Here is a 12365-nt window from a genome sequence, read left to right as displayed (position 1 = left end):
CTTAACCAACTGAGCCACCCAGGCGCCCAATGAAACTTTATTTATTTTTTTTAATAAAGATTTTATTTATTATTTGACAGAGAGAGAATGAGAGAGAGAGAGCATGAGAGGGAGGAGGGTCAGAGGGAGAAGCAGACTCCCCGCCGAGCAGGGAGCCCGATGCGGGACTCGATCCCGGGACTCCAGGATCATGACCTGAGCCGAAGGCAGTCGCTTAACCAACTGAGCCACCCAGGCGCCCCAGCCTGTTCTTTATAATTAGAGACATCTTCTATAACTAGGTCCTCACTGAAGTTAGAGTAGTTGGAATTTTTTATTATTATGTAACAATGAATATATTGTCTCCAAAGTATCTCAGTGGCTGGGCTGATTTTGCCACCATGCCTTCCTCGAATTTCTAGAAGTTCTGGGGGTTAAAGGATTTCAATGTTCATTCACATTGAGGTTCCATAAATTATACTGATATAATCATATAAAGGCTATTTGATAGGTAGACGCCAAAGAGTGAGAAACTTGAGTGGTCTTGAGAAAATATGGGGACCACTGAATAAGGGCATTCTAGGTATCCCTATATATATATTTATGTATATATAAATATTTGCATATATTCAGTTACAGATAATTCAAGAAAGATCTTATTTAAATAGGTGTGAATATGAGTCTGCTACTCCTGCTAGTGGCCCATTTCTGTCTTAGGCATCATTAGCAGTAGGACTGAATCCTGCTTGGGCTGGGAATCAGAAGTGGATTCTTGGGTCTGCTGCTTTGTTTACCATGTGACCTTGACAGGTGGAAAGGCTCTCCTTTTCCCATTTATACAATTAGAATAATACTAACCTCATAATGTTATTCGGAGGAACAAATGTCACTGTAAATGAAAGCTTTTTATCTTTTTTAAAGTTTTATTTATTTGTGAGAGAGAGTGTGCATGAGTGGGGGGAGGGGCAGAGGGAGAAGGGGAAAGAAAGAGTCCTCAAACAGACTCCCCACTGAGCGCAGAGCCTGACGTGGGACTCAGTCCCAGGACCCTGAGGTCATGATCTGAGTTGAAATCAAGAGTCAGACACCTAATCGAATGAGCCACCCAGATGCCCCAATGAAAACATTTTATAAATTCTGATGTGTTTTACAATTGTAAACTTAATTTGAAAATAACTATCTTATGAAGATGGTGTAAAAAGTTAAGGCAACATATGGAAAGTGTTTGATGCAGTTCTAGGCATGGTATACACTAAAAAAAAAAAAAAAACTGGTTTGGTATCAGGAGAAAGATCTGGACTAAATATAGAGATTGGATCATCATCAACAAAGTGATGTTGATAATAAATAACATCAAGTTGGATAAATGTGACCAGGGAGAGTGTTTGAGTTATAGAGAGAAGAAGGCTGGGATGGAATCCTGGGGTAAGAACTAACATTTAGCCATGGGCAGGAATATTTGTTAGCATAGGAAACTGACAGTGGTCACAGAAGGATGGAGTTAGACAACATATTGCTGAACTGGGATGGAATTTCCAGCTACACATTCCATGTTTGCTTTTCTTCACTATCATAGATGATCATATACCTCAAATATCTATTCCAGATTAACAGTATTTCTGGACCTTAGTTTCCCTAAGTCCCAAAGAGCCCAGTACTAGAAAAAGATATTTTAGTATGTCAGATATTGTATAGGATATGTTTTGTAAGAAATACCCAAGGTTAAAATGTGTATTTGTTTTAAAAAACCCCTTTAATAGAAATCTGTTACGAAAATGAATAGAGCACACGGGCATTATGTATCTCTTGTGATTTTGCTTCGATCACAAAAATCTAGAGAAGATTCAAGATGGCAGCCTTGGGAAGACCTTGAACTCACCACCTCCCACAGACACACCAAATCTACAGCTACCTATAGAACAATTCTCTCTGAAAGAGACCTGAGAATTACCTGAGTATCTACTCCAAAACAAAGGATGAAAAGACCACATTGAGAATTCTAGGAGAGGCAGAGACAAGTCTTGACCAATACCCCACTCCCAGCGCAGCTACCCACAAGATGTAGGGATCTTGCAAAAATGCAGCACATCCCTGAGGAGCAAGGGGTTTGGGCCCCATGTCAGGCACCCCCAGTGCTTGGGCCCATGCTCTGGCAAGACAAGCCCTCCATATGTCTGGCTTTGAAAACTGACAGGGCTTATGTCCAAGGGACCCAAATGGCTGTAGGAAACTGAGACTCTGCTCTCAAAGGGCTTGTGCACAGACCTGCTCGCCCTAGGACCCATTGCAAAAGCAGTGGGTTGAAAATTGCCCAGAGCTAGACATCACTGGAGCTCTCTCTGTGTGCTCCAGCCCCACCTCCAGCTTTCCACACCATGGGAACGCTTTTCTGCTCTTTTACCTGGCTCTTAGCTTTTGTTACACTTCTGTGCACTTAAAGAAGGTCCTGTGGGGAAGAATGAGTGGGTGAAATAGACTTGCCCTACATCTGGGTCTCCTCTGTCATGTCCGCCCTCACACTGGCTGGCTGGCTGTGCCCCCGAGGGTGAAAGCAGCTATAGGTTTCTTCTCACTTAGAAAGGGCTCATCCCTCTCTGGAATTTAGTTCATTTAGACTTCTTTTTTTAAAAAAGATTTTTATTTATTTGAGAAAGAGAGAGAGAGGGGGGTAGAGAGCACAAGCAAGGGGGGAAGGGCAGAGGGAGAGGGAGAAACAGGCTTCCCGCTGAGCAGGGAGCCCAATGTCGGGCTCGATCCCAGGACCCCGGGATCATGACCTGAGCCAAAGGCAGATGCTTAACTGACTGAGCCACCCAGGCGCCCCAAATCATTTAGACTTCTTTGCATCCTAAGTTCTTTGATGCATTTAAAAAAATAATGGGTTCCAGTTTAAGATAATGACATAGGAAGATCCTGAACTCATCTCCTCCCATGGACACACTGAGTCTACAGCTACATGTGGAACAAATTTCTTAACAAACTCTAAAGCCTGGCTGAGTGACAATTACGCAGAAGGCAAACAAGAAAACTACATCAAAGCAGGTAGGAGAGGCTGGGACACAAACTTACCATAAGCCCCATCCCTGGCAGGGCAAACCCACAAATGGGAGAAAACTCAAAACCTGGAACTCCTTCCCAAGGAGTGTATACATGCTGAGGGACTAACTTGGATCTTCTCCAGAGATGGTGGAAGATGGGTGCTATCTTTATGTTCTCCCTCTGCCATACTCCAGAGCATCAGTGTCTCCTAGATGGGAGCTTTACTTAGAGCTAGTACCCTGGTTTTTATGTCTAGAACCCTAATTTTTTGTGACTGCTGCCCGTGAGACCTGCCAGATCTCCAGGCTAGTGGGGCTTATGTTTGCAGTCCCCAAGGCTATATACAGGACTGTATATATTCACATGCTTTTAAAAGCTGCTGCCTGAGGATCTGGATTCTAAAGAGCCTGAATCTAGGTGCTGAGAGCTTCCCCTTAGGGACACTGACTGGTCTTGGCACATCTTCAGCTACTGGGAGCTCTTAAAAATATAATAGGCTGCTTGGGCAAGCTCAAAGGTTGGGAGATGACAAAGGGCTGGGGCAGGGTTGAACAGGGCTTACCTGCTACACAAGGCCACGTCCTCAGGACTGGGAGAGTTGGTTGTTTGATATACTGTATGGAAACCAACACAGAGAGTCAAGCAAAATGAAGAAACGCAGGAATCCATTCCAAATGAAAGAACAGGATAAAACCTCAGAAAAAAGACCTTAACAAAGTAGAGATAAGTAATTTACCTGATAAAGAGTTCAACATTTTCCAGGATAGATGATAATTCTATATTAGGCCACAAAAGTCTCAATAAACTTAAGAGGACTGGAATCACGTAAAGTGTCCTTTTGACCACAGTGGTATGAAACCAGAAATTAATTACATGAAGAAAAGTGAAAAATTCACAAGTATGTGGAGATTAAACAAGTGCTACTGAACAGTGAAGCAAAGAAGAGATCAAAAGGGAAATAAAAAAATACCTGAGACAAACAAAAATGTAAATATAACATAGCAAAATTTATGGGATGCAGCAAAAGCTGTTCTAAGAGGGAAATTCATAGTGATAAATGCCTACCTCAAGAAGCAAAAGTCTCAAATAAACAACCTAACATTACACATTCAGGAACTAGGAAAAAAAAGAACAAATGAAGCCCCACATCTGTAGAAGGAAAGAGATAACAGAGTTTAGAGAAGAAATAAATGAAATAGATTAAAAAGACTAAAGAAGATGAGTGGAACTAAGGGCTGGTTCCTTGAAAAGATAAATAAAATTGACAAGCCTTTAGCTAGACTCACCAAGAAAAAAAAGAGAGAGAGGACTTAAATAAATAAAGTCAGAAATGAAAGATGAGATTTCACAACTGATACCACAGAAATTACAAAGGATCAGAAGAGACTACTCTGAAAAATCGTATGCCCCAAACTGGACAACCTAAAAGAAATGGATAAATTCCTGGAAACATACAACCTATCAAGACTGAATCATGATGAAATCCAAACATGGATGACTAGTAAGGAGATTGAATCAGTGATCAAAAACCTACCAAGAAACGAAAGTCCAGGACCAGATGGCTTCACTAGTGAATTTTTACTAAACATTCAAAGAAGAATTAATGTGAATCCTTCTCAAAGTCTTCCAAAAAACAGAAGGGGAGGGAAGCCTTCCAAACTCATTTTATAAGGCCAGCATTACCCTGATACCTTGGGCCTGATACCAAAACCAGGCAAGGAATGTTGCAAGCAAATTACAGGCCTGTGTCCTTGATGAACACAGATATAAAAATCCTCAACAAAATATTAGCCAACCAAAGCCAACAATACATTAAAAGGTTCATCTACCACAATCAAGTGGGATGTATTCCAGGGATGAAAGGATGGTTCAACATCCTTAAAGTAGTCAATGTGGTACAACAGTACATTAACAAAATATGGATAAATGAAATCAAATGGAGGATGAAAATCATATGGTCATCTCAATAGATGCAGAAAAAGCATTTGTCACAATTCAATATCCATTTATGATAAAAACTCTCAACAAAGTAGGAATAGGGGGAATAGAATAAAGGCCATATATGATGAGCCCATAGCTAAAATACTCAATGGTGAAAAACTAAAAACTTCCTTTAAGGTCAGGAATAAGACAAGGATGCCCACTCTCATTATTTTTATTTAATATCCTATTGGAAGTCCTAGCCTGGGCAATTAGGCAAGAAAAAAAATAATAAAAGGCATCAAAATTGGAAAGAAATAAGTAGAACTGTCATTACTTGCAGATGACATGATATATATAGAAAACCCTAAAGATTCCACCAAAAAAAACCTGTTAGAACTGGTAAGTGAATTCAGTAAAGTTGCAGGATATGTACTTAATACAAAAAAAGTTCCATTTCTACACACTAATAACAAACTGTCAGAAAGAAAAATAAAGAGGGGTGCCTGGGTGGCTCAGTTGGTTGAGTCTGAGTTTTGATTTTGGTTTAGGTTGTGATCCCAGGGTGGTGAAACTGAGCCCTATGGTGGGCTCCATGTTGAGGTGGAGCCTGCTTAAGGTTCTCCCCTCCCTCTGCCCCTCCCTGCTGCATGTGCATACATGTGCACGCTCTCTGTCAAGAAAGAAAGAAAGAAAGAAAGAAAGAAAGAAAGAAAGAAAGAAAGAAAAGAAAACAGTACTATTTACAATTGAATTGAAGAGAGTAAAATACCTAGAAATAACCAAGGAGGTGAAAGACTGTGTATTGAAAACTACAAGACATTAATTAAAGAAATTGAAGAAGACATAAATGAGTGGAAAGATTTACCATGCTCATGGATTGGAACAATAAATATTGTTAAAATGTCCTTACTACCCAGAGCAATCTACAGACTCAGTGCAATCCCCATCAAAATTCCAATGACGTTTTTTCAAAGAAATAGAAAAAAATCATCCTAAAATTTGTATGGAACCACAAAAATCCTCAAATAGCTAAAGCAATCTTGAGAAAGAAGAACAAAGCTGGAGGCACCATGCTCCCCAATTACAAACTATACTGCAGGGCTACAGTAATTTAAACAGTATGGTATTAGCATAGAAACAGACATATAGATCAACAGAACAGAATAGAGAGCCCAGAAATAAACCCATACATATATGGTGAATTAATTTATGACCGGAAGGAAAGCATATACAGTGGGGAGAGACAGTCTGTTCAATAGTTTTGGGAAAACCAGACAGACAGCCATATGCAAAAGAATGAAACTTGACCACTACATCTCACCATATACAAAAATTAACTCAAAATGGATTAAAGATTTGAATGTTTAAGACCTAAAACCATGAAACTCCTAGAAGAAAACATAGGCAATAAACTCCTTGACATGGGTCTTGGTTATGATATTGTGAATCTGACACTGAATGGTAGAAAATATTTGCAAATCATAGATCTGCTAAGGGGCTAATGTCAAAACATATTAAGAACTCATACAACTCAATGACAACCCCCACCGACAATCCAATTAAAAAATGGGCAGAAGATCTGAGTAGACGTTTTTCCAAGGAAGACCTACAGATGGCCAGTAGGTACATTAAAAGATACTTAAAAGACATCATTAATCATCAGGGAAATGTGAATCAAAATCACAATGAGATATCAGTTCACAGGTTCAAACATATTAGAAAGGCCATTATCAAAAAGACAAGAAATAACTAGTGTTGGTGAGGATGTGGGGAAATAGGAGCGCTTGTGCACTGTTGCACACACACATGACATGGGAAGTTAACATATAAAAAATCATGCTATTTAGCTTATCTTTCAGTTTTTGTTGTCATGTTGGGAACAATAGTCCCCTCCAACCTTCTACCTCCTAACCCGAAGTGGAACTGTTCTTTAGTTTACTTGAATATGGGGAAAAAAAACCCTTTAAAATGAAAAAACAATCTGATACAGGCAGAGCAGATGCATTTTATTTGTCAAATTACATACCAGTTATTAGAATGTATTTGCTCAGATATGAAAAAGGGAAAAATAGTGGTAGGAAAATGGTGTAATTTTTGTGTCTCAGAAGGTCTCTGTTACTCTGTAGGTTAGAATGTGTCAACTCTGTACTCTCTCTCATTCTCGCTCTCTCAAATAAATAAATAAAATCTTAAAAAAAAAAAAAAAAGGGCCCCTGGGGAACAGAATGTGTCAACTCATACTAATTGAGATGCAATGTAATATCATTGATAGAAATCCAAGGAGAGGGTGAGTCAGCTATTCTTTTGAGCAGTTTGGTTATTGTCCCCACCTCTTGTTACACAGCCTTCCCTTGTCACATTTCTCTTTCAGTCCATGCACCTGGAGTATCTCCATGATAAACGGTTTCATTCCTTGAAGCTTAGCATGAAATACCCCCTGACAGAGGCATTTTCCAGTTGTTAATTATCATATAAAACATCCCCACAGGACATTGCATTATCACCATCCATCACGCATCTTGGCCGGTCTTCCTTCTGTTTAAAAATTAGGGGGCGCCTGGGTGGCTCAGTTGGTTAAACGGCTGCCTTCGGCTCAGGTCATGATCCTGGAGTCCCGGGATCGAGTCCCACGTCGGGCTCCCTGCTCAGCAGGGAGTCTGCTTCTCCCTCTGACCCTCCCCCCTCATGTGTTCTCTCTCTCTCTCTCAAAAAATAAATAAATAAAATCTTTAAAAATTAGTACAGGCACCTGGATGGCTCAGTCGGTTAAGAGTCCAACTCTTGACTCTTGATTTCAGCTCGGGTCATGATCTCAGGGTCCTGAGATCGAGCCCCACTTTGAGCTCAGTGCCGAGGCAGGGCGTCTGTTTCAGGATTCTCTCTCTCTCCCTCTGCCCCTCCCCATGCTTGCTTGCTCTCTTTCTGTCTAAAACAAATAAATAAATCTTTTAAAAAAATGGTAATATTGAAAAAAAAGGATAATTACTTTAAAAACTTTGGAAAAATTCCTAGTTTGGACGCGTCTGCTATATTGACTCCTAGGCAAGTTATTTTCAACTCTGGTGTCTTCTATACATGTTTGGCTCCTTTCTTCTCATTTATCAGAAAGTGGTGAAAACTGATGAAATATTTTGTAAAGGACTTTGTTTTCCTCTTTGATGCTATGTGCTGTCTTTGAAAAGTAGTAACAACAAAGTTTCCCCAAAGATTACCATTTGGAGAACCTACTGTTTCTTAAATCCATACAATAAGGAAAATAGAGTTGAACTCTCTTTGTGTGGGTTGGCATATATTTGGCAGATAAATAACTTCATTACATTTTTCCCCCCAAATGCCTAGATTTATCTTTATTATGGGCAGTCACAAAAACTTGATGTATTTTTTTAAAAAAGTGATTTAATACTGACTTTTAAAATTGTATAATGAGTGTTTACAAGAGGTCAGCGGTCACTAGATTTTTGGGATGGTGCTCATTTAACAGCATCATTTTCTCAGGTCCTGAGACTGAGTTTGATTTTCTTGGCCTAGATTTCTAGAGGTTTCAGAGGTGATGAGTGCTGAGATTTGAGGCCGGTGGATTCTCTGAAGCATTCAGCCTAACCCCCAGGGAGTGGCATTGCCTCTTGGTTAATTAGTTCATGGAGCCTCCCTTTGGGCTAGTTTAGCAGGATTATCCCTATTTTTGCAGATTAAGAAAATGAGGTGTAAGTCATTGAATTGGTTCTCGTTGGAAGTGTTGGCGGTCAGTCCTAGAGCTCAGAATCGTAGACCTGTAGTCAGTTACTCCATTTGTAGACTTTGGCATTATTATTTCAAAGATGTATTTTCAAAGCAACAACTTTGCTTTCACTGAGCTCATTTTTATAACAAACAGATTCATGTTTTTTGAGTCATGTAGGTTTTAACTTGAATTTGACCCAGCTGTGGTTATTGTCCTAGTAAATGTCATGTGGAATTGGTGAACTTGAGTTAAATCACGTATAGACTTACTAGGTTCACATGAAGCATTATGGGCTTTGAAAAGTGTTTATTATGGCCATCTATGACATAAACAATCTAAAGAAGATTGGAGAGACACGGGCGTATTTTGGAAAGCACCTGTGATTTGCATCCGAAGACCAGCACTAGAGTCCTGACTCACCTCATTCTAACAGAGTAAACATGATTATGCCACTTTGCCACCTTTGGCTTTAGAACTAGTTTCAAGAAAAATGTGAGCCAAATATTTATTCAGTTCTCTCTCTACCTACCTACCTACCCACCTGTTCAGCTGTCTAATTTCCACTCAGGGAATGACTCTTCTCTCTAATTAGGCTTACCTACTTCTCGGGTATCCAGATAAACTGGGTTTTCCGAGACAAGCGTTGAACCCAGTGAAGAATCCAGGCAAGAGATCAGCTGTAAGCATGTCCTCCCTTTATTTCGTGGTGGTTCCCAACTGACCAAACCAATCAGGAGGATTATTAGTGTGCTGGGTCCAAAATGAAAGTTTGCATTTTGAATTGATACTTTTTCATTTGATTTGGTCCCATAGTCCTAGATTCCACAACTAACATTGGCCAGCCGTTGATCAGTCACCAATGAAAGCCATTCCTGGTACCCAGGGTCTGAGTGGGAGTACCTCACGTCCCATCCCTGGGTGTCCATCCCTCCCTAACTAGGTGTGTTGTTGATACTTAACATTATACTCATATTTCAAATATTATTTATTTTTAAATAAAAGGTAATATTATTTCTTTTTAAATAAAAGGCAAGGGAAATTGTGTGGGCCAATAAGAAAATTTACAAATTTTAGAGACATATTTTAATTGATTATTATGTTTTCCATTATCTAAAGCCATAATTCTCTACATTAGCACCACATGACCAATCCCTCATCCCTGAAAAGGGTTCTGGAAAAATTTCCCTTATGTGCAGTTGATTTGGATTATTTTTGTGTGTGCGATTGAAGTTATTATTTGAAATGCCAATTAAAAAATGCACTGTAAATTAAAAATAGTACTTTTTCCAAAGAGTTTCAATTGTGTTATACAATGGTCTTACTTTTTTTTTCCGATTCAGATATATTGGATTATTTTTTTTTCAGATTCTATTATTATTATATCCGAAAACAGCCTCGTTAATTTAATTATAATGACTCAAAGAAATATATATTTAAGGTTAATCTTCAGTTCACCTGGTTAATCATGAACATTTGGGGAAAATTTTTGCCATGGTGAATGAGGAAAACAATTACTATTCAAAACAAGTGGTTTGATTTAATTCCAGTAACCACTTATATACTCAGAATTATATGATTATTTTTTAAGGCGTGTATTTATGAATTTCTGTGTGTTATGTTTATAGATATGTATGCTCTAAAGAAAAATAGCACATTTTAGCCAATTCAAGAATTTTGAAGTTATTTGTTTATATGACATGTTCACCTTCACCTTTAATTCAAGAATCCAACGATTGTTGGGGTAGCGATTCAGGAAAAAACCCTATGTAGTTGAGTAGGGAGGAGAGGGCTGCTGGAAGCCCAAACCTGGCCTCAGGCAGAGGGGGCCCTGGGGGGCCTTGTGCTTCTTGCGGTGGAGAGCCTGGAAGCAAAGGCTAGAGAAAGCGGGCTGATGGAGAGGGGAGAAGTGGAATCCATGGGGAAAACGGGATGGGGTCACGTGCCTTGGGGGGTGGGGCTATATGGGGTCACGTGCAGGGGTGGGGTGGGGTGGGGAGAGAGGGCTAGATTCAGCCCCAGAGAGGAGTATGCCTGGCAGGAGGGGGAGCCCTTCAGAGTTCCAGGTTTTATAAGATTACTTTGTTTCTGTGTTACAGAAAGCAGTGTTTAAAATGTTGCCTTAAAATTCTCAGGATAGGCCCAATTGTGGGCACAGATCATGAGCAGTAAGCCAGGGCTTAAGGGAAATTTTTCTTGAGAGCTTTGTTAGGGCCATACCATAGTGCTAGAAAGCGAGCCTGGAGTGTTTATGTAGTTGGGGGAAAAAGCACAAGTTTTTAACAAAGGCACAACAGGTCTCAGCCCGTTCCTGAAAACCTGCAGTTTTTAACTCCTAGAAAAAAAGACAAGAAAACCTAACACACACTCAGTGATGTGCATTTCTTTGGTTTTTTAAAGGTGAAGCCGGTAATGCACAGCAGAATCAACGTGTCTGCTCGCTTTAGAAAACCCCTTCAGGAGCCCTGCACGATCTTGTAAGTTGAAGACTTTAACTTGAGGCTGGAAGGTTGCTTTCCTTGTGGTTTGGAATTTGTTTTGTAGCTTAAAAAGTATAACTTTCAAATGTCGTGGCTGGCTGGTTTTGCTTTCTTTTTTTTTTTTTTCCCAGCTTGATTGCAAATGGAGACCTCGTAAGTCCGGCTTCTCGCCTCCTCATCCCCAGAAAAACCTTGAATCAGTGGGATCATGTGTTACAAATGGTCACAGAAAAAGTAACTTTGAGGAGTGGGGCTGTCCACAGGTATGCCCGAGTCTTCTTCTCTGGGTGGATGGGTTTCAGAAGCTTTCAGGAAAATCCCAGGATGCTCCAGAGTCACTGGTCCCCAGTCTGACTCCAGAGCCTATGTTCTTACTACTAAGCTATTCTCGAAATAAATCCCACAAATTTATCTTTCATTATGTATGAACTATCTGTATTGCCTTTGCATATTTATCTTATTGATTTATAGACACTCTTTACATATTAGGGCATCTGGCCGTTTCTCCTATGAGTTTTAAATATTTTCCAGTTTGTATTTTTGATTCTCTTTATGGTTTTTTTTTTGTGTATGTGTACAGTTAAGTTGAATTTTGGTACAGTCAAATTTTCAGTCTTTTCTTATGATCATTAAGTTTTATGACTAGCTTAGCTTTTCCTAATTCCAAGATTATGAAAATATTCTGCAGTCTTTTCATCTTGTACTTTTAATTTCATTAAAACCTTTGATCCTTCTGGATTTATTTTGGTGTCAGGAGTGAAGGCAGATCTTAAAAGTTCTTTCTTTTTTTTAGATATACAGTTGTGTCTTTTGACATATACATAAATGTAAACCCACTCAATAAATAATATAAAGCACCCAGGGGCGCCTGGGTGGCTCAGTCGTTAAGCGTTTGCCTTCGGCTCAGGTCATGATCCCAGAGTCCTGGGATCGAGCCCCGCGTCGGGCTCTCTGCTCAGCGGAAAGCCTGCTTCTCCCTCTCCCACTCCCCCTGCTTGTGTTCCCTCTCTCGCTGTGTCTCTCTCTGTCAAATAAATAAATAAAATCTTTAAAAAAAAAATAAATAAAGCACCCAAAGATATATACACACAGTTGCATGCCCAGATACACCTGTTCATACATATATTGATCTGACAAATTCACACATGGAAATAAAATATATGCAAGTATAAATACAGAAATGAAAATATATGTTCCCCCACTGCAATATTTGAATACTTGGGGAA

General features: G+C 39.6%; 1 protein-coding gene across 1 annotated transcript in view; it reads left to right on the top strand.

Annotated features, from left to right (window-relative positions):
• Window positions 1-12365, top strand: part of DCDC2 (doublecortin domain containing 2) — a 150579-nt gene that overhangs the window by 32457 nt on the left and 105757 nt on the right. The window contains exons 3-4 of the mRNA XM_021697057.1: window positions 11060-11136; window positions 11271-11402. Of these exons, the coding sequence (XP_021552732.1) occupies window positions 11060-11136; window positions 11271-11402 (209 nt within the window). The remainder of the gene's footprint in view (window positions 1-11059; window positions 11137-11270; window positions 11403-12365) is intronic.

This window comes from Neomonachus schauinslandi, chromosome 8 (genome assembly GCF_002201575.2).
Source record: "Neomonachus schauinslandi chromosome 8, ASM220157v2, whole genome shotgun sequence".
NCBI classification, from domain to species: domain Eukaryota; kingdom Metazoa; phylum Chordata; class Mammalia; order Carnivora; family Phocidae; genus Neomonachus; species Neomonachus schauinslandi.
This window is presented reverse-complemented; position numbering and strand designations above follow the sequence as displayed.